The following is a 23398-nucleotide window of genomic DNA, read 5'->3' as shown; positions in this document are numbered from 1 at the left end:
CTGCTCTGAACATTTGTGTGTAAGATTTTATCATTCAGTTTATTTCTCTTGGGTGTATACCTAAGAAGTGGAATTGCTGCATCCTATAGCATCTTTATGTTTAGTATTTTGCAGAGCTGTCAAACTGTTTACCAAAGCATCTGCACCATTTTACATTCCCACTAGCATTGTATGAAGGTTCCAGTTTCTCCACATTCTCGCCAACACTTGTCATTCTTCTTAATTTTAGGCATTATAATGGTTGTCAAATATTACCTCATTTGTTTTTGATTTCCATGTCTGTAACGCAAATGTTCAGCATCTATTTGTGTACTTCTCAGACATTCTTTGGAGAACAGTCGGTTGTAGTCCTGTGCCTGTTTATTTAAAATCTATATATTTTATTTTGAGGTCTTAAATTTGAGCACCTTCAGGTTCACAGCAAAATTCATGGAGTAAGATAGAGATTTCTTACATGTGCCCTGTCTCCACTCATGCATAGCCTCCCCCATTATCATTTTCCACCAGAGTGGTCCATTTGTTACAATTGCTGAACCTGTATTGACCTATCAGAAACCCCCCCTCCCCACCCTCTCAGTCCATAGTTTATCTTAGGGTTCAATCTTCTATGTTCTTTGGGTTAGGACAAAGGTATAATAATATGTATCTACCATTATAGCATCATACAGAGTATTTTCACTGTCTCTGCGCTCTGCCTATTTATTCCTCTCCCTACTCCAGCCCTGGGCAACTACTGATAATTTTACTGTCTCCATAGTTTTGCTTTTTCCAGAGTGGTGTGTAGTTGGAATCATATAGCTTGTAGCTTTTTCAGATTTTTTTGCCCATTTTTAAGTTGGATTGTTTGGGGGTTTTTGTTGAGTTTTAGGAGTTACTTACGTATTCTGGATATAACTTTATCAGACACATGATTTGCAAGTATTTTCTCCTATTCTCTGGATTGCTTTTTCACTCTCTTGATATGTCCTTTGACGTTCAAAGTTTTAAATTTTGATATGGTCCAGTTTCCTTTTTGCCTGTGCTTTGTGCGTCATAGCCAAAATTCATTGCTATATCCAGTGTCTTGGAGTTTTTCTGCTGTTTCCTTCTAAGATCTTTATTGTTTTAGATCTCACACTTAGGTCTTTGATCCATTTTGATTTAATTTTTGTGTATGGTGTAGGGTACAGATCCAACTCCATTTTGTTTGTTTTGTTCTCCATGTGGGTATCCAGTTTTCCCATTGTTTGTTGGAATTTTCCCCTTAGAATGGTCTTGGCACCCTTGTTGGAGATCATTTGAGCATATATGTGAAAGTTTATTTCTGGACTCTCTATCCACTTCCATTGGTCTATAGGTCTGTCTTTATGCCATTACCACAGTTTTGATTACTGTAGCTTTAAGGTAAATTTTGAAATCAGGCAGTGTGAGATCTCTTACTTTTTTTCCCCAGTACTATTTGTTCAGGGTCCATTGAGATTTCATATGATTTGTAGAGTGGGATTTTCTATTTTTGGGAAAAGCATCCTTGGGATTTGATAGGTATTCCATTGAATCTATAAATTGCTTTGGGTGGTATTCACATCTTATTAAGTCTTAAGCCTAACTGTGAACATTAGATGTCTTCCCTTTTTGTCATTTTAATTTCTTTCAGCCATGTTTTAAAGTTTTACTGTACAAGTCTTTTGCCTCCGTGATTGAGTTTATTGCTAAGTATTTTATTTCCTTTGATGCTATTGTAAATGGAATTAAAAAGTTTTGCTTAGTTTTGTTTTCTGATTGTTCATTTTGTCTTTGCCCATTTTTAAAGTAAGTTATTTATCTTTTTATTGAGTTGTTAAAGTTCTTTATTCTGGATATGTCTCTTATCTGATACATGATTTGTAAATATTTTGTCATTCTGTGGGTTGTTTTACTTTCTTAGTCATATGAAAACACTTCTCCCAAAATGCTGCCTTTAAGGTGACAGGAAATTCTAAGATTTTATTAGAATTCACTTTATTAAAATATTAACCATTTTTCTATTTTAAATGTCATGATATATTTTCTAGAATAATATTCAGCTGTGAAAAGTCTTTTAGATCATTATATAGATACTATGTAATATCCTGGAAAATACATGATATATTAGGTGAAAGGAGTTATAAGCAACTTTAATATAAAAGTTGTGTTTAAAAAAAAAAACTCTGACTCATGCATAGGAAAAAGGATTAGAAAGAAATACACCAGAATGTTTATAGTGGTCATAGACTAGGACAATGAGTATTTTGTTTTCTACTTACTGTGTTTTTTAGGTTGTATTTAAGCATTTCTTAGTTAAAAAAAAAAAAAAATTTTTTTTTGGAAAGTACATGGGAAATTTTTTAGTCCAAAGGAAAAATGTAACTCATGGGAAAGCATAACATGTGATGACACAAGATATTCTTTCATATGTATCTGTGCATGCGATCAACCTGGCAGTTAGAATAGCATTGTATTTCATCCTGCCCTAGTGTTACCACATCCACCAGTACCCCTGGGTACTAACATTGAACATCAGATCTCTAGCATTCTCCTGCAAATCTGCATCCTTCTTCATTTCTGCTGCCCTGTTAAGTTGTATAACTGAACCAGTGATGCTGGACTTCTATACATTGCTGGTGAGTCTGAAATTTGTCAGAGCAGTTAACTGCTTAGAGTAAATATGAATGATGTAGTTAATTATTGTTGAATATTTATTTTAGGAGAGTGTTTGCTTCATTACAAACCATGCCTTTGGCAGTGTATCCTATCAGTCTGTATCACTTTGAGTCACATGTTCTACCTAGTGTCAGGTGCCCCTACATACTGCCTACAGCCAGGTGCCCCTAGTCTGTATCACTTTAGAAGATGAGGGTCTATGTATTATACATCTCACATTTTTTTTTTTTTAAATCTAGGTCTGTTGGGGAAATTTTTTTTCAACAGGTGTTGTAGGAATAACGTTAAATGAATGTTTTATCCGCTGCAATTTCAGTAATGGCTTTGCTAACTTATACATTTGGTTTAATCACGCGAATAGTTTGGTAAAACAATCCGATAATTTACTTAAAAATCAATTATAGAAGTTTGTGTTAATTGTGGATTGGCAATTGTCTGGGTAATCATCAATTATTACAGTTAGCTAAATTGTACGGTTGACCTTTTGAACAACACGGGATGGGGCACTGAGCCCTGCACAACTGAAAATTTACATGTACCTTTGACTCCCCCAAAACTTCTAATAGCCCACTGCTGACTGGAAGCCCTACCAATAACATAAACATTAATCAACACATATTTTGTATGTTATATGTACTATAGACTCTAAGAAAAAAGTAAGCTAGAGAAAAAATATTACTAAGAAAATGTAAGGAAGAGAAAATATATTTACAGTAATGTGCTGTATTTATTTTTTAAATCTGCATGTAAGTGGACCTGCCCTGTTCAAACCTGTGTCATTCAAGAGTTGGCTCTATTCAACTTAATGTACTTAGTATTCACTTATTGTAGATACAACTGATGTAATACACAGATTCCTATGGTTCTTGTTTCTATTTTTGAGTAATTACTAATTTGGAAAAGGGTTATAATAAAGTCTTAGTTTAATAACTAAAAACAATTTTTCTGCTTTTCTAGGAGCTGGTAATGCTTCTTTTAGAATATAATGCAGATTCTACTGTTGTTAATGGGAGTGGACAGACTGCAAAAGAAGTCACTTATGACAAAGAAATCAGGAACATGCTTGAAGGTAAATATTATGGATCTTAAATAGTAATTACTTTAATGATAGCCAAGGTTCAGACTATAAGTAGAAATAGCTTCTGGGATGCCAGAATAGACTACACTGCGCTTATGCTCTAAAGAGAATGCAATCTTGGAGTCCCTGATTAGACACAAAATTATTTGAGTATTCCTCACAGCTTTAAAACTTAAACAGGTTGGTAAAACTTGCCATAATGTTGTATGATCAAGTCTGCAACAGAATGGAAAGTAGAAAGTGAGAGACATGAAGAATGTGGCTGGTAGGCTGCAGAAACATCATAACAAAGGATACAGAAGTGGAGGACAGTGAAGCTGTGAGAGGTGCAGCTGGTGGGAGTCGTTTGATGCTGGCCTGCTCCGTTGTCCTGAGGACTGCATTGTAGCACAACGACTGACAGTAATTTCCTGAAGGATCAGCATCGTCATTAGAAACTCCAGATATTAAATTATGTTAAAGAAGATACGAGTCTGCAATAACTCAGAGCAATCTCTCTAAAATAGAATAAAACAAACATATTTTGATTCTTACATTGGGAAACTCTCATGCATTAAGATTATCCTCTGAGTGGCCAGGGCTTTACTATAATTATTTTTTGGTAGTATTTCTATGCTAGAGAAGAGAAGATTTCTTAATTTCTACTCTGTAGTAGAAAGCACATATCCTGTGTTTCTTTGTTTTGCAATTCAGGGAAAGGTAAGATAATTCTGTATTTAAAGGGTATTTCTTAATTATTTTAATTATTAGTATGTTTAGCTATGTAAAAACCAGTATCTTTTTTCTATTTTCCAGTTGTCCTTGAAAACTAAAATTTTCTCTTGTTTTCTAGTTAGAAAATAATGTCAGCCTATCAACCATACTCCTTCTCATGTCTACTACCTTTCTACTTTTAATTTTTTTGAAGATTTGATCATACAATTTTATGGCAAATTTGACAAATCTGCTTAAGTTTTAAGTTTTGTCAGACATCCTTAGGTCACTGTCTTAACTCTTGCTTTAAAAATAAAACCCTTTGATTTAAAATGAGCAGGCTTATCAACTAAACATCTTCTCTAAAGCTCTGTCTTATGTGATTTTTTTGGGAGATTGCACATATTAGATGTGATCCCTGCCCTTTAATATATTGTGATCTAACTGGGAGGCTGAGGTGTCCTGTCCTTCACCATATCCTATCCTTTTTTTAATTTATTTTTAAAGTAATTTGTACACCCAACATGGGGCTCAAACTCATGACCCTGAGATCAATAGTCACATGCTCTACCAACTGAGCCAGCCAGGTGCCCTTGTCCTGTTATTTTAACTGTAACAAAATGAGAACCTGGAACTGAGGCTCACCTGACAGTGGATTGTTAGTTTAGCCTGACAAATTGACATTTAGTGGGGCCAATCACGAAGACATGTTCTACTACCTCCCCAAAACTCAAATGCGCTAAGGACAAGGGCTCCATTGACGTATAGTTTGTCAGCTAATAAGGTGCTATCCTGGGAAATGAAAGGAGAAAGTTATTTGACTCTGCTCTGATGAGATCACCTTAGCCAGATATAATTTGTGGAGAGCGCCTTAAATGGCTCAGACTCCAGGGAGTGCATCTAGTAGCCCCCCAAGACTATAGGTAGAACAGAAGCCACATCATGGGGTAGTGCACTAGAGACAGGAAGAGTTTCACCCCAGAAGCACAGATCTCAGTGGTCACAACAAAATTTTACTCAAGCATCTAAAGAAGTGTTATATTGTAATCTTATTTGTGCTAGAACAGAGCCAGTTGTTGGTCCAGTTGATGGAGTGCCAGGGGTTCATCTTTGGGTCCTGTGTATTGTAATAATGGCTTGGGTTGCACTTTAAGGTGTAGGGAGTTCACGTGATTGGAGTTACCTGGAAAGAGGTTAGACTACTATGGGTCAGGCACTAGAGAGGAATACCTTCTTCTACATACCATTCGTCTTTCATTTTATTTTGAGAAATTTCTAACCTACAGGGAAGTTTCAATTATAATGCAATGAAAACTTGTATGTCCTTCACTTAGATTCAGTAGTCATTAACATTTTGCCACATCTGGTGTATCCTTTTATATATTAATGTTCCTTAATATTTTTTGTAGAACTATTTGGGAGTAACTTCTAGAAAGTGGTACTTCTAAATATTTCAGTATGTATCCCTTAAGAACAAGGATATCTTCTTACATAATCACAATATAACTACCAGTTTCAGAAAATTTATCACTAATGTAATATAGTTTATATTCAGATTTTGTCAATTGCCCAAATAATGTCCTTTGTAGAATTTTTCCTCCAATTCAGAATCCAATCCAGAATCTCTCATTGTGTTGACAGATTGCTTTAGTCTCCTTTATCTGGAATAAGTCCTTAGCCTTTGTTTGTCAGGATCTTGACCTTTGTGAAGAGGAAGGAAATTATAGAAGTATTTGTAGAATGTCTCAGTTTGGGTTTGTTTTTTTTTTTTTTTTTTTTAATCTTTTCATATATTTTAGATTCAGGATCTGCTTTTTGGCGAGAATGGTGAGGTTGTATCCTTTACCAGTGCATCACACGTTAGGAGGAAACATTGTTTATTTTGTTCTATTACTGGTAATGTTATCTCTGATAACCCAGTGCTCCACTGTAGAGATACCCCCCCCCCCCCTTTGTAAGTACTAATCTATGGGGAGAAAAATTCAAATTTCCTGTTTACCATTAATCTTTTAATAACTGATTTCAGCATTAATGATTCTTGTCCTGAATCACTTCTTACTATGGAGATTGCAAAATGGTGTTTTTTCTGTTGTCAGTGAAGGACATTTGCCAGGTTCTTACCTCCATTTCAAGTGTATTGCTATTTAACCTGCCCTGTGCATATACATAAGAGTGTTGTTAGGAGGGAGTTAAACTTCATGATCTCTGCACTCCCTATTAACTCAGGATGCAGATTCAAACGAAAGATAATTAGTTTGTCATATTAAAATTAAAATTTAGGGATGCCTGGGTGACTCAGGCAGTTAAGCATCCGACTCTTGGTTTCTGCTCGGGTCATGATCTCATGGTTAGTGAGATTGAGCCCTGCATTGAGCTCTGTGCGGAGAGCACAGAGCCTGCTTGGGATTCTCTCTCTCCCTGTCTCTGCCCCTCCCTTGCTTGCACATGTGCTTGCTCGCTCTCTCTCAAAAATAAACTTACTTAAAAAATAAAATTGAATTAAAATTTATAGGACAAATGAATTTTTTGAATGGAATATTTCCTTTGAAAACATTTATTGAGGTATAAAATATATGGATAAAAGCACACATAATTAATGTACAGCTCACTATTTTCACAAACAGAACACATCAATGTAAGCAACAGATCAAGGAACAGAATGTTACCAGCACTCTGGAAGCCTCATCTCCCCAGCTGGAATTTTTCCTTTTCATTGGCTGCGTCAATAATCTTTCAGTGTCTTTAATGAACAGAGGACAGGAATATATGCAGTGTTTGCAACTCCAAAACCCCATTTTCCTTCATTTATGAACCTAGGCAATCTAAAAAGAAACATTAGGGTACCCTTTACCTCTTTTGCATGAAGTCTAGAACCAACATGATTAAGCATTGTTTGATTATTTAGTAAATATTTATTGACCAAATACACGTCATGCCAGACACTGTCATAAATGGCTAGGATACACAGAAGAGTAAGAACAGTACCTGACTGCTAGTGATAACTTACAGCTCTGGGTAACACATGTAGGAGTAGAAGTACATACAAGAGGGATAGGAATGTGACTGTTCTCAGAGCTCATGGTGCAGTAGCCCCAGGACCAGTAAGAGGAAACACTGAAGAGTGTGAATCGCAGCAAAAGAAGCCATTGAGAGCTTATGCAGAGTCTTGGGTGCCTTCCTTTGAGGTGGGGAGGGAGTCTCGGTGTGGAAATAGAAATGTGAGAATAGAAGATGATGGTATGTTAGGACTGTCCATCTTTTCTTAAAGCTAAACTAGTTCTAGCTATAGCTGTATCCACGATCGCATTCATAGTGTTTCCCCAGTCACTTGGCTCCCCAACCTGCTTTTTAGTCCATGACCTTACTTCAGCCAGGAAGACCTGAGAAACCTTTTATAGTTTCTCCCTTGCAGCCTTTGCAAAGGATATTATGCACATGTTTTAAGTGAGGTTACTGAGCCTTCCTGTGAAATTGGTTTTTTTTAAGCCAGAACAGAATTCAAATCTAGCAAAAAGAGACCTTATTGCATATTGCAGTTTCTTAAATCAAATTGCCTGTTCTCTCTCTGTGCAAGTGTGATTTAAGAAGCAGGATAGAATAGTGGTAAGAGCATGGTCTCTGGAACCAGCCTGCACAAGTTCAGATCCCAGCTCCTCCATTTCCTAGCTGTGTGACCTTAGTTTAATTCCTTAACCTCTTAGTGCCTCAGTCTCTTCATCTGTACAATCAGAATAATAGTAACACCTACTTCATAGCATAGTTATGAGGATTTAATGAACTAATATATTTTTTTCAAAATTTAATATTGAAGTATAGATGACCTACCGTGTTTTGTTAGTTTCAGGTATGTAACAAAATGATTTGATTTTTATATGTTATGCAGTGTTCATCGTGGTAAGTGTAGTTACCTGTCAGCATGCAGTATTACTAAAATACTGGCCTTATCCTGTATGCTGTATTTTTTCCATCTCTGGGACTTATTTATTTTATAACTGGAAGTTATTTTTAAAGTGCTTTGAATAGTACTTGGCATATACTAGGTGCTGTAGAATTTGTTAAAATAAGTCTTCTATTAGGCGGAAGTATATACGTATGTGTAGATCTACTTACATGGTTTGTACATCTTCTACCAGTGCTGTTTCTTATTATTTTTAACGGATTCTAAGGTTCTAGAAGGTGTGAGTGCTACTCTCCAATTTATCAAGGCAGATGTGTAATAGTATTTCAGCATGCAAAAGTAATTCATAATTATCTGTGATGGGTGTTATAGTAAGATACTTAGACTTCTGAATTGAAAACATAAATTCATATGAACCTAAAAGGAGTTGAACTCCCTTATCTGAAATTCAAGGCAGTGAGAATAACAATAAGTCTTTAACTATATTTGAATTATAATTCAAAATATTGTGACTTTTTTCCCACAGTCACTTTATTCATACATCCTTTTAATGACGTTGCTAATAGGATACTGACTAGAAGTAGAGTAACATATACTTTCTTTTGCAGCTGTAGAAAGGACTCAACAAAGAAAGCTTGAAGAAGAACTTTTAGCAGCAGCGAGAGAAGGCAGAACAGCAGAACTCCTAGCTCTGGTAAAACAACATGTCTTAGTTCTTTACCCTTCAGGAAAATTGTAACTACGTTAACACTTCATAATGTAGTCAAATTGCAGGGCTAAAATACTTGAGATTGTAATAGTAGTACAAAAGTCCTTAAATATCTGAAAGCACTTGGCATATAATAGTTTAAGCAAGATACATTTTAAGGATTGTTTTCTATGAATTTGTGATTTATGTCCCCACTCCCTACTGTGAAAATCTGATAAATTAAGAATCTGATTTTTCAAGGTGAATACATTATGTAAGACAATTGTTTTTTTTTTCAAATTAAGCCAATTTAAATTGAAACATAATATGTAAGATCCTATAAAGGAACAAATTTCTCTAATTGTGATAAGCAATCATTTCTGAAGGGTATGCTACACTTTTAGAAAGTAACGTACAAATATGTGATAATACTTGGGAATATTCATATCATGTCAGAACAGATTGAAAGCTTTACCCATTTTTTTTTTCCTTTTGGAGACCTACTTTCCAGTTTCTATTTCCCACGTAGTCTCATTAAACATGGAACTAAATTTGTTCTAAATTGAAGAATGAAGCATTGCCATTTGCTTTAAAGTTATTTCAGCCTTTTCATTTGAAAAGACCTCTTTGGTTTCCAAGTAAAGTACCTAAAACATTTTTTAATCTTTGTGAAATGGAGACTGTATAAGGAAGTTTTTAAAATAGTCAGTTGGGAACAACAAATTCAGTAGAACTTTAACACATTTAACCTTTATGGTTTTAACTCTTCTGAATGACTGTCTGTGGTAGACTGGTGTATATTTTTGCTGTCACAAGTATGAATCACAAAATGGGTATAAGTGAGCCAATCTTAGTGAAATCTTAATGTCCAGGAGTGGGTGGGGTGGCACTGGTGTAGTGTGTGGTGTCTGTTGTCAGGGGAATGTGGGACCCAAGATTTCATGGCACCTTGAGGACGAGCATGGCAAGTGACATAGATTTGCTGGTTTTAGGGAACAAGAAGCCACTGACTGTCTAGCATCCTAGAGCTCTGGTGTTCACCTGGTTCTATAGTTGGAGGGTCCACCTGAACATCAGTTACACCTTCCTGTGTTTTAAGGGAGAAAATCCATCTTTGATATATAATTCTGCATTGCATTTTTCATTTGTTAGCTCAACAGGCCCAATCCTCCTGATGTTAATTGTTCGGATCAGTTAGGAAATACACCCTTGCACTGTGCAGCTTACCGGGCTCATAAGCAATGTGCCTTAAAGCTTCTAAAAAGTGGAGCAGACCCAAATTTGAAGAACAAAAATGGTAAGCATGTTGGTAAAAGCCATTGTTGGTCATTTTGGAACTATAAAAATAAGTTAATGCCATATAAAATTGTTTTGTGTTAGGATCCAGCCTTTGTTAAACTATATGGCCCCTACTTAATTTTGAAGTCCAGGCATTCACACAAAAGAAAAAAACTTACTAATTTCCTTCCTAGTTAAGAGTTAACTGTATAATAATACCTATTCCTTAGGAGGAAGTTGTGATTAAGATAGAGTTACTCCCTCGAGGAAAGAGAGTACAGTTGATTCGTGTTATTTAACTCCTGGGGGAAAAATAGAGTTGGGTTCTTGAGAGGTTCTGGTCACAACATTTTTATACTGATTAATACATACCCTTGTTTATGTGTGTATTTCTATTTAAAAACACCTTTAATATATATTGTTAATCCATTAACAGAGCTTACTGCCAACAGCACTGTCATTCATGCCTCAATAGAGCTTGTCTGCTACACATATATTTTCCATAAAGCATATCACAGCCCTCTTGCACTTAGGAACAGCACTATGTAATAATTCAGTACTATGTTTGGCAGCCCATTTCAATAGTGAAGTCACCAACAAAAAGCAAACAAAATGTGAAAATGCGGCCCTGGATAGACTATGATGTGGACATTTGTTTACCTATGAGAGCTGAAACAGGCAGAGCATCACCTTTTTCTAACTCAGCTGGGAATATGCGCCTGAGAAGACTCAAATTTTTCACCACTTTTGATGTGCCTGTGAATGACTGAGAAATTGCGATAAGTATTGATTTTTGAGGTTACAGATAAATTTTAGCAATAGGCAAATCTGCAAATATCAAATGTACAGGTAATGAGTGTTGACTCTATGCATAACAGTATCAGAGATGGGATCAGATAACCCCAAGAGAAGCTACAAAAGGTGTCTCGGGTATTCAAAGGGGGAACATCGCATTAGGGCCATTATCACTATTTAGGATGCTTCCCTCTGCCTATCATCAACCTGGATTAGGACTTGACTTGTTAGTAGTCCACCAGGACCCTGTGCTCACCTCCATTGTTTGCTAAATCACACTCCATGGTAGTTGTTGATTTATATAGCTGTATCTCATGAGACTGAATTCCTAAAGGTGGGGCTGATATTCTCCTGTCTAGTTTTCCTAGGACCTAGAGTAATGTGTAGCACACACCTTCTACATGTTGCGTGTTGAAGATTTGAGTAGTTAGAGATGGCTTCGTGAAGGAATAGATATTTAATATAGACTCTGAAGCCCTACTAGGATTTTTTTTTTAATTACTCTAAATACTTGTATCTCTAACAAAAGGTCCCACTGTATTTTTTTTCTTTTTAAACATAAACAGAATATCATTAAATTTTGGAAAGGACATTCTAAGCAGAGAGATTATGAGCAAAGGCATTAAGATAAAAAATTCAAGTAAAGTTTTAGGTGACATCCTCAGTTTGGCATATCCCTACACATGAAGGGGGGCAGTACCAGATAATCCTATAAATGCAGATTAGGCTTGCATAGTGGAAAACCTTAATATGGCAGACTATTTTACCCCTTAATTTGGAAGTTCAGGGGATCATGATAAATAGGTGAGCAGTGGAGAGAGGAGGTGCTTTAATTAGGGCCTGAATTTTTATTGACATCAATGGGAGTAGAAAGGAAAAAGAAAATTAATGATCGAATTTTCTGCTCTCTTCCCTTCTTTTGGCCCATATGCTGTAGACCGGCACTATCCAATAGATGGATAATCAGAACCACGTATATAATTTTAAGTTTTCTAGTAGCCACATTTAAAAAGTAAAAAGAAACTGATGAAATTAATTTTAATAATGTATTTTATTTAAAGCAATTTATTCAAAATACGTCAACACGTAATCAATGAAAATACTGAGACTTTACATCCCCTTTTGGATATTAAGTCTTTGAAATCTGGCATGTGTTTTACGCTTAACATCTCAGTTTGAACTAGCCACATTTCAAGCACTGAATAACCACATGTGATTAGTGTCTATTGTATTGGATATAAAAGCTCTAGACATAACAAAGTGTTGAGTCTCTGGTTAACCATGCTGTCCCCAACCTGCGTATGCTTTTTTCTCTGCTGGAAATGTCCTTTTCCTACTTGTCCATGTGGTAAGCCCTAGTCTCACTCTAAGAGTTAGGTCAAACTATTTTCGCCAGAGAGGCTTTCCCTGTATCTCTAGGATAGATATAAGTTCTTCCTGGAATGAGAAACCAGGGAATAGTGAAGGGGGAGCACTCAGGAGCTGTGAGGGAAATACAAGTTCCATGGAGCCAATGGAAGACATAAAATGTGGAGTGAAGGGGTGGGGTGTATTCATTGTCATGTGCAACTTAGACTGAAGAAGATATAAACACTGAGGCAAGGCTGTGGAACTCAGTGACTCGGTGCCCAGGGGTCCTTTCTGAAAGGGTGGTTTCCGCTGGTAGTTGAGCAACAGCTAGATGCGTGGTTAAGGATGGAGTAGGAAATGAGGAAGCTGAGGCAGCACTGCTTCTCTGCAGTATTTAAGAACAGAAGGAATGGTTCTGTGGCCAAGAGGAAGATGTTTTAGGCAGAGAGATTTAAGCATGTTTGTAAAGTTAAGGAGGACTAAAGCAATAGAAAAGGAGCTTGAAGATTTAATTGTAGCAGAAAATGTAATTTTTTCAAAAAAGCAATGCTTTGGTAACAGCAAAAAAAGGGAACATATTTGATAAAGGATGCTTGGTTGTTTATGGCAGCAATTACCAACATAACTGAAGACCTAAAAGAAGATCTAAAAATGGAGAGACCGGCCATGTTTGGGGGAAGGGGAACTCAACATCAAAAAGCTAACAGTTCTCTCCAAGTTAATTCAAAGCAATCCCAGCCAGAACCTTCAAAGGGTTTTCATAGGTCTTGACTAGCTAACTCTCATTTATATGGAAAAGTCCAGTGTAGTGAATTTTAAAATGGAAGAGAAGCAGGGGGAGTTGTCCTGCTGGATTAAAAAGACTAATGAACCTATGGGATGTAAAACATTTATTCAACAAAGTGTTTATATGCTAGCTACTATTCCAGGGGCTAGGGATCTAGAGCAGTGAAGAAAAAAATCCCTGCTTTTGTGGAGCTTACGTTCTAATAGGAGAGGGCCAATAAAAAAAAAAATATGTCAGATGAGATTGGTGCTGGGGGGCGGGGGAGGGGGGGAGGCAAGGAAGGAGAATTGAGAGTGTGCTGGGTGTATAGATCATTGCTGCTTTGTGAAAGATGACAGGAGAATCTCTGTTAGAATGGTAATTACGACTCTTAAGTGAAGGAACAAGCAGTGTCAGTATCTGGGCAGTGAGGATGGTCCCAAGCAGAGGAGGCAGAGAGTGTATATGATGTGTGTCATGAAAAGCCAACCAATATGTCCAGAGTAGAGTGAGAGGAGGAGGGCAGTTGGAAGAGGTTAAAGAGGCAGAGGGACATGGATGAAGAAAGGCTTTGTGGGTTATTGTAAGAATTGTGGCTCTTACTCTGTGTGAGATGGGAAGGTATAGGAGGGTTTAGGATGCAGCAGTGATATGGTCAGATGTAGGTCCTGAAAAGTGATCGCTGATAGTTGTGAAAATAGATCCTAGGAGGGAATCAGTTAGGCTATTCAGGTGAGAGGAAATTGGCTTGGATCAGGATAGTGGCAGTAAAAATGGTTGTTAATGGTTAGATTTTTTTAAACATAATTTGAAGGCAGAGTGGTCAGGATTTTCTGATGGCTTAGATACATGAGGTGTGAGAGAAAGACCAGAATTGAGGGTGACTCGACAGTGTTTGAGTCGAGGACCTGAAAAAATGGAATTTCCAGTTACTACAAAGGGTGAGACTGCAGGGAAGGGTAGGCTAGCAATGGCTAAGAATTAGGAGTTTGGTTTTTAAGGCATAAAAAATTTGAAATCCTATTCTACAATTCAAGTGAGACAGTCGGGTATAGAAGTTTGTGTTTAGAAGAGAGGTCTGGGTGGAGATAAATTTGGGAATTTTCAGGATGTAAAATTATTTAAAATAATAGAATGGATAGGATCACTGAGTGAGGTATTGGTTCAGGGTAGATGAAGGTGAACAGACCAGATAGTTTGGAAGTTAAAACATATACATATGAGAACTTGACAGATGACAAAGGTGGTGTGATAAGTGGATGAGGAAAGAACTGAGTAAACAATCCTGGGGCAAATAGCGAGCCACAGAGTAATAGGTCATTTTAGACACCTGTTGCATATTGGATACTAAATTCCAGCTGGTTTAAACCTAAAAGTGCAATATAAACTTTAAAGCATCAGGAGAGGTTTCTGTTTTTGGCCATAATACAGTTACAGGGACTAGATTTACCTTCCCCTCTCTGTTCCTAATAACACTGTATTGGAAGTCTTAGCTAATGCAATAAAGCAAAAAAATAAATAAAAAGAAAAAAGAAAAAGTATTCAGACTGAAAAAGAAGAAACAGAACTCTTTATAGGTAATCTGATCATTCACATAAAAATTTTTAAGAAATCTCAAGGGAATATACCTCCACATAATAAAGGCCTTATATGGAAAACCCATAGCTAACATCTCAATGGTGAAAAACTGAGCACTTTTCTTCTAAGGTCAGGAACAAGACAAGGATGTCCATTCTGACCACTTTTATTCAACATAGTACTGGAAGTTCTAGCCACAAGACAAGAAGAAAAGACATCCAGACTGGTAAGGAAGAAGTAAAACTTTCACTATTTGCAGATGACATGACAGAATATATATAAACTCTAAACACTCCATCAGAAAACTACCTAAACTGACAAATGATTCAGTAAAGGTGCAGGATACCAAATGAATACACATAAATCTATCACATTTGTATAATAATCAAGTAGCAGAGAAATTAAGAAAATAATCCCCTTTACGATTGCACCAAAAAGAATAAAATGTCTAGGAATAAACTTAACCAAGGAGGTGAAAGACCTATACTTAAAGTAAAACACTGATTAAAAAAAATTGAAGATGATACAAACAAATGGAAAGATATTCCATGCTCCTGGATTAGGGCTTGAAATATTTAAATATATTAATTACCTGAAGCAATCTACAGATTTAATGTAATCCCTGTCAAAATACCAACCTTTCCCACAGAACTAGAATAATCCTATGGAGCCACAAAAAACCCTAAAAAGCCAAAGCAATCTGGAGAAAGAAGAAAAACTCTGGAGGTAACACAATTCCAGATTTCAAGATCTACTACAAAACTGTCGTAATCAAAGCAGCATGATACTGGCACAAAAACAGACACATGGATTAGAGGAACAGAATAGAGAGCCCAGAAATAAACCCACACTCACATGGTTATCTATGACAGGGGAGGCACAAAATGGGGAAAAGGTTGTCTTTTCAATAAATGGTGTTGGGAAAACTGGACAGCTACATGGAAAAGAATGAAACTGGACCACTTTCTAATACCATACACAAAAATAAAATGGGTTAAAGACCTAAATGTGAGCTCTGAAACCACAAAATTCCTAGAATACATAGGCAGTACTTTCCTTGACATTGACCTTCACAACATTTTTCTGAAGATGTCTCCTCAGGCAAGGGAGCTTGTGATGAGCACAGGGTGTTGTATGGAAGTGTTAAGTTAGTGTAACACCTGAAACTAGTAACACTGTATATTAACTAACCGGAATTTAAATAAAAACGTAAAAAAAAAGTCTCGACGTTGATAAGATGGGTCTTCACCAAATGGATCTAGCAGTTTGGTGCAATACGAGTCCAAAACTCAGGCTTTTTCGTAGAAATTGACAAATTGATTATAAATTTTATTTGGAAGGACCTAGTGTACCCAAAACAGCTTGAAAAAGAACAGAATTAGAAGTCCTCGGCTACTTTGTTGTCAGGGTTTTCCAAGAGAAAAACAGTTAGTTACATATAAACTTATATATGATTTTAGAGGCAGAGATCTGCCACGATACACTGTCTGCAAACTGGCAAACCAAGAAAGCTGGTGGTGGTATTCAGTCTGAAGCCTGAGACCAGAGAGGCTACTGGAGCAAGTCTTTGAATCCAAAAGCCAGAGAATCAGGACCTCCAATGTCAGAAGGCAGAAAGAGAAGGAGTCTCAGCTCAAGAAATGACAGAATTCATCCTTCCTTTGCCTTTTTGTTCTATTTAGGCCCTCAGTAGATTGGATGATGCCCACACACATTGGTGAGGGCAGATCTTTACTAGTCCACTGGTTCAAAAGCTAATCTCATCCAGAAACCCCCTCGCAGGCACACTTAGAAATATTTTACCAGCTATCTGGGCATTTTTTAGCCTGTTTAAGTTGACCCATAAAATGAACCATCATCTAACCTAATTTCAGGACCGTGTGAAAACAGATCGATCAATCAATTGATCTCTGGAACAGGAGGGAGTCCATACAGCAACCTACAAATACAGAGAATTGATTTGCCTTGACTAAAGTCTCACGGCCATCAGTGGGGAAAGAATAAATTTTTAACATGATATTAGAAGAGTTGGATAACAATCTCCAAAATCACAGAAAATAATATAAGAGTTAAGATTTATTTCCTTCTAGATTTTTATGGTTTGAGTTAACTTGGGTTTTGCAAAGATTTCTTAAGCATATAACAAGTATGAATATAGAATACAGATAAGTTGGACATTATCAAAGTCATAAAATTTTGTTCCTCAAAAGGCATTGTTAGGAAAATGAAAATGCAAGCTATTGTATGGGAGAAAATATTGGGAAAACCTACATAACAACAGACTTGTTTCTGGGGTATATACAGAACCCTTATAACTCAATGGGAAGATAATTCAAGTTTAAAAAGGTTCAGACACTCCAAAGATCTGTGAATGGCAGAAAAGTACCTGACTAAAGGCTTCATGTAGAGGTATAAACCTAAATTAAAATGCATTCCAATGAAAAAGCATTCACATAACTACAAGGGGATATGTACTATGATGTTTATTTCATTCTCCTTAAAATAGTGAAAAAGTGGAGATAAGCCCTATGCACTTAAATAAACTGGTTTGACTTAATACTTGCAGCAATCCTAAAATAGAAAAAATAGGAGCTAGGTGTGTCAAGTGAATAAAGGAAAACAGTGTTAAAGGAAGTTGCAGAATGATACAGTATACCCTTATTTTAACATTAATACCCATATTTAACATTTAAAAGTACTTTATGAATACATTTCTATATAATGAAAGTAGAAAGATATGCATGAGAACGATAATACCCATTGAATAATGGTGAAAAACAATAAAGCTGGAAAAAGAATTATAATTCCCTTTAATTTTTTTAAATTTTTTTTAATGTTTTTATTTTTGAGAGAGAGAGCATGAGCAGGGGAGAGGCAGAGAAAGAGAGGGAGACACAGAATCTGAATCAGACTCCGGGCTTTGAGCTGTCAGCACAGAGCCTGACACGGGGCTCGAACTCATGGAGTGTGAGATCATGACCTGAGCTGAAGTCAGATGCTCAACCGACTGAGCCACCCAGGCGCCCATATAATTCCCTTTTAAAGTTAGTAGCCATTAGCGATTTAACATTGAAGCCTAATTTTTGTTAACTTTTATTTAAATTCTAGTTAACATAGTGTAATATTAGTTTCGGGTATACAATTTAGTGATTCAACACCTATAACACCCAGTACTCATCACAAGTGCCCTCTTTAATCCCTACCCCCTCACCTATCCCCCCCTCCCCTCTGGTAACCATCGGTTTGTTCTTTATAGTTAAGAGTCTGTTTTCTGGTTTGCCTCTCTCTCTCTTTTTTCCCCTTTGCATGTTTGTTTTGTTTCTTAAGTTCCACATTATGAGTGAAATCATATGGTATTTGTCTTTCTCTGATTTATTTTGCTGAGCATAATATTCTCTAGCTCCATCTATGTTGTCACAAATGGAAAGGTTTCATTCTTTTTTATGGCTGAGTAATATTCCATTGAGTGTATATGTGTATGTGTATACACACACATACCATGTCTGCTTAATCCGTTCATCAATCAAGGGATACTTGGGCTGTTGCCATAATTTGGCTAGTGTAGATAATGCTGCTATAAACATTGGGGTGCATGTATCCTTTTTGAATTAGTATTTTATTATTATTCTTTGAGTAAATACCTACTAGTGCAATTGCTAGATCATAGGGTAGTTCTATTTTTAACTTCTTGAGCAACTCCATACAGTTTTTTTCCAGTGTGGCTGTACCAGTTTGCATTCCCACTAGCAGTGAAAGAGGGTTCCCCCTTTCTCCACATCCTCGCCAATGCCTGTTTCTTGTGTTGTTGATGTTAGCCATTCTGACAGGTGTAAGGTGATATCTCATGTTAGTTTTGATTTTCATTTCCCTGATGATGAGTGATGTTGAGCATCTTTTCATGTGTCTGTTGGACATCTGGATGTCTTTTTTGGAGATATGTCTGTTCACATCTTACTATTTTTAAATTGGGTATTTGTTTTTTGGCTGCTTGTATATTTACTAAACCTTTATCAGGTATGTCATTTGCAGATATCTTTTCCCATTCTGTAGATTGTCTTTTGGGGTTTTTTTTTTAAATGTTTGTTTATTTTGAGAGGGACAGGGAGAGGGAGGGAGAGCAAGCATGCAAACAGGGGAGGGGCAGAGAAAGAATCCAAAGCAGGCCTCATGCTGCCAGCACAGAGCCCATTGTGAAGCTCAAACTCATGAACCGTGAGATCATGACCTGAGCCAAAATCAAGAGTTGGATGCTTAACCAACTGCATCACCCAAGTGCCCTGACTTTTAGTTTTGTTGATCATTTCCTTTGCTGTTCAGAAGCCTCTTACTTTGATGAAGTCCCAATAGCTTATTTTTGCTTCTGTCTCCCTTGTCTCAGGAGACCTATCTAGAAAGGAATTGCTATGGCCAATGTCAAATAAGTTACTGCCTGTGTTCTAGAGTTTTTATGGTTTCAGGTCTTTAGATCTTTAATCCATTTTGAGTTTATTTTTTGTGTATGGTGTATGAAAGTGGTCTAGTTTCATTATCTTGTAGGTTGCTCTCCAGTTTTCCCAACACCATTTGTTGAAGAGACATTCTTTTTCCTATTGTATATCCTTTCCTCCTTTGTCAAAGATTAATTAACCATATAATTGTGGCTTCGTTTCTGGGTTTTCTGTTCTGTTCTCTTGATCTGTGTGTCTGTTGTTTTGTGCAATACTCTACAGTTTTGATCACTACAGCTTTGTAACTTGAAGTCCAGAATTGTGATGCTTCCAGCCTTTTCATTTTCAAGGTCACTTTGGCCATATGAGGTCTTTTGTGGTTCCATCAGATTTTAGGATTACTTGGTCTAGCTTTGTGAAAAATGCTGTTGGTATTTTGATAAGGATTGTGTTAAATATATAGATTGCTTTGGGTAGTATAGACATTTTAATGATATTTGTTCTTCCAGTTCATGAGCATGGAATATTTTCTGGTTTCTTGGTGTCTTCTTCAGTTTCTTTCATCAGCATTTTGTAGTTTTTAGAGTACAGGTCTTTCACCTCTTTAGTTAGGTTTATTGCTAGGTATTTACTGCTTTTGGTGAAATTGTAAATGGGATTGATTGCTTAATTTCTCTTTCTTCTGCTTCATTATTGGTGTATAGAAATGTATCAAATTTCTGTACATTTATTTTGTATCCTGTGACTTTACTGAATTTGTGTATCAGTTCTGATAGTTTTTTGGTAGAGTCTTTAGGGTTTTCTATATATAGTATCATGTCATCTGCAAATAGCGAAAGTTTTACTTCTTCCTTCGTGATTTGGATGCCTCTTATTTCCTTTTGTTGTCTAAATAGTGTGACTGGGACTTTCTGGACTATGTGAATAAAAGTGATGAGAGTGGATAGATATCCTTGTCTTGTTCCTGACCTTAGAGGGGAACCTCTCAGTTTTTCCCCATTTAGGATGGTGTGAGCTGTGGGTTTTCATATACAGCCTTTCTTATGTTGAGGTATGTTCCCTCTAAACCTACTTTGTTGAAGGTTTTTATCATGAATGGATGCTGTACTTTGTCAAATGCTCTTTTTGCGTCTATTGAGAGGATCATATGGTTCTTTACATGTATTATTAATGTGATTTATCATGTTGATTGATTTGTGAATATTGAACCACCCTTGCATCCCGGGAGTAAATCTCACTTGATGGTGAATGATTTTTTAAAATTATTTTTTTAATGTTTATTTTTGAGAGAGAGAGAGAGACAGAGACAGAGTGTGAGCAGGAGAGGGGCAGAGAGAGAGGGAGACACAGAATTGGAAGCAGGCTCCAGGCTCTGAGTTGTCAGAATAGAGCCTAGAGCGGGGCTTGAACTCACAAACTGAGTTCATGACCTGAGTTGGAGTCAGACACTTAACCAACTGAGCCACCCAGGTACCCCATGAATGATTTTTTTAAAAGTATTATTGGATTTGCTTTGCGAGTATTTTACTGAGCATTTTTGCATCTATGTCCATCAGGGATATTGGCTCATAGTTCTCTTTTAGTGGTGTCTTTATCTGGTTGTGGTATCAGGGTAATGCTGGCCTTGTAGAATGAATTTGGAAATTTTCCTTCCTTTTCTACTTTTTGGAATAGTTTGAGAAGAATATGTAGTAACTCCTCTTTAAGGGTTTGATAGAATTTGCCTGTGAGGCTGTCTGGTCCTGGACTTTTGTTTCTTGGGAGGTTTTTGATTACTGATTGAATTTCTTTGCTGGTAATCAGTCTGTTCAAGTTTTCTGTATCTTACTGTTTCAGTTTTGGTAATTTATATATTTTTAGGCATTTATCCATTTCTTCTAGGTTGTTCCATTTGTTGGCCTATAGTTCTTCAGAATATTCTGTTGTAACTGTTTGTATTTCTGTGTTGTTGTAGTTCTCCTCTTTCATTTGTGTTTGTTTATTTGGGTCCTTTCTCTTTTCTTTTTGATAAGTCTGGCTAGATGTTTATTAATTTATTTTCAGAGAACCAGCTCTGATTTCATTCTTTTTTTCTTTTTTTTTTTAAATTTCTTTTCTTTTTTTTCTTTTTTTTAATTCCTAGGGGTGCCTGTGTGGCTCAGTCGGTTGAGTGTCCGACTTTGGTTCAGGTCATGATCTTGCATTTGTGGGTTCAAGCCCCACTTCAGGCTTTGTGATGACAGCTCAGAGCCCAGAGCCTGCTTTGGATTCTGTGTCTCCCTCTCTCTGTCCCTCCTCTGCTCACACACTCTGTCTCTCAAAAAATAAAACATTAAAAATTTTTTAAAAATCTCTATCATTTATTTCAGCTCTAATCTGTAATATTTCCTTCCTTCTGCTGACTTTGGCTTAATTTGTTTTTTTTCTCCTTTAGGTGTAAGGTTAGGTTGTCTATTTGAGGTAGGCCTGTATTGTTATATACTTCCCTCTTAGGACCACTTTTGCTTCATCCCCAAGGTTTTGGACCATTGTGTTTTCATTTTCATTTTTTTCCAAGTATTTTTAATTGCTTTGATTTCCTGTTTTACCCATTCATTGTTTAGTAGCATGTTGTTTAACCTCCATGTATTTGTGGTCTTTTCAGGCTTTTTTTGACAGATCAGCTTTTAAAAGTAATGGACGGTAGGTACAGATATATGGAAAGGACTTCCCTAATAGGCTCTATGAACTACAGAGCAATGGGAACAACTACAGTACAGAATTTAAATTTTATCTGCTAATTACTAGTTACAAACCAAAGTTATTTTCCTTGCTGGGAATTAAGCAGAATAATTCTAAAAAGTGCTAAAAGAATAAGAAAAAAACAAATTGATATTAACGGTACCATTCCTACTGTCTCTACCAACTTCCCAAAGACTTGAATAGTTTTTCTATGTGGTGGTTTATAATGATTCTTCCTTGAAAATTTAGATTCAAAAAGCATTCCAATGTAACTAGAATTAACAGTCCCATGCAAATATCAGTCTAAACTGAGGCAATATCCCTGTAAACATGAAAAATTTAATTGTTGGTGTTTAAATGTACTTTTATCCTGTTGTTTTATTAGTAACCAAGTGTTAAAGTGTCCTTGATAAAAGTCAAGATGGAGCCTTCTGAAAAAGTATTTAAGTCATAAGGGTGATAATGTCTGCATTATAGAAAGTTTTAAAAATAGGAAAAACATAAATGACTAAAATACAACCTCTGTTTCTTTCGCATATTATATAACTTTCTAATTTATTTTCAGTACCTACATTAGAACAGTTTTTTTTAACTGCAGAACTAATGCTTGTTTATGTTCGAAATGAGGAAGATGAAGGCACCAACAAAGTGTAATCACCTATGACCCAAAAATCCACAAAGATTTACCTTTTAGCTGTTATTCTCTGGTAGACTAGACTTTTTTTTTTTTTTTTTTTTTTTTTTTTTAAGTTTAAAATAGTGGCGCCTGGGTGGCTCAGTTGGTTTAGCATCCAGTTCTTGATTTTGGCTCAGGTCCTAATCTCATGTCTCATGGGATTGAGCCCTACATCTGGACTCTGCGCTGACAATTCAGCGCCTTCTTGGGATTCTTTCTGTCTCTCTTTCTGTCCTTCCCCCACTCACACATGCTCACTCTCAAAGATTTAAAAAAATAAAAATAAAGTTTAATACCAACTCAAGAGTGTAAATAAAAGAAAGTTCATACATTATTATCAGAATACAGAAGTGTCTCATGGTATTGAAAAGCAGGCAACAGAAGGGATGGAATCAGGAACCAGGAAGCTGTTAGGAACCAAGAAGATTGCCACTCATTGTGTGTGTATCCTTCTCATTGCTTGGTCTCATTTCTGCCTCTTAGCAGATCCATTTTCCAGCATGCATGCTAGAAGATGGCAGTGCTGAACTCTGTTCGGTAGACAAGGATCTCCTAAGCTCAGCTTTAAATTCCAGTGGGAGATAATTTGATGGCACCCGCTGTGTTAGACATCTGCCTCTGATACAGTCAGCTGGAACTCTGGGGGCGGGGCATTATGGTACAAACATGGCTGCTAGGGCCTTCCCCTTGGGGTGTGGAAGGGGCAGTGCTCAGACAGCTTACCACCCACAACTCCACAATATGGATGATTATCTATCTCTATATTTTCTAAGACTAAATTTTCCCAGTTTTTTTTTTTAAGATGTTTTCCAT

General features: G+C 36.5%; 1 protein-coding gene, 1 long non-coding RNA gene and 1 other non-coding gene across 5 annotated transcripts in view; 1 reads left to right on the top strand and 2 right to left on the bottom strand.

Annotated features, from left to right (window-relative positions):
* The window catches only part of OSBPL1A (oxysterol binding protein like 1A), a 242774-nt gene that overhangs the window by 49072 nt on the left and 170304 nt on the right, over positions 1–23398 (top strand). For all 3 annotated transcript variants that reach the window (XM_007075995.2, XM_042963240.1, XM_042963241.1), the window contains 3 exons: positions 3616–3727; positions 8936–9021; positions 10168–10312. In XM_007075995.2, the coding sequence (XP_007076057.2) occupies positions 3616–3727; positions 8936–9021; positions 10168–10312 (343 nt within the window). The remainder of the gene's footprint in view (positions 1–3615; positions 3728–8935; positions 9022–10167; positions 10313–23398) is intronic.
* On the bottom strand, positions 4946–5018 carry TRNAN-AUU. The gene has a single exon. It is a non-coding gene; the product is annotated as a tRNA-Asn (tRNA).
* The window catches only part of LOC122232821, a 54154-nt gene continuing 37815 nt past the window's right edge, over positions 7060–23398 (bottom strand). The window contains exon 3 of the long non-coding RNA XR_006210234.1: positions 7060–7251. This is a non-coding gene — a long non-coding RNA (uncharacterized LOC122232821). The remainder of the gene's footprint in view (positions 7252–23398) is intronic.

The sequence above is a fragment of the Panthera tigris genome, chromosome D3, assembly GCF_018350195.1.
Source record: "Panthera tigris isolate Pti1 chromosome D3, P.tigris_Pti1_mat1.1, whole genome shotgun sequence".
Taxonomy (NCBI): domain Eukaryota; kingdom Metazoa; phylum Chordata; class Mammalia; order Carnivora; family Felidae; genus Panthera; species Panthera tigris.
This window is presented reverse-complemented; position numbering and strand designations above follow the sequence as displayed.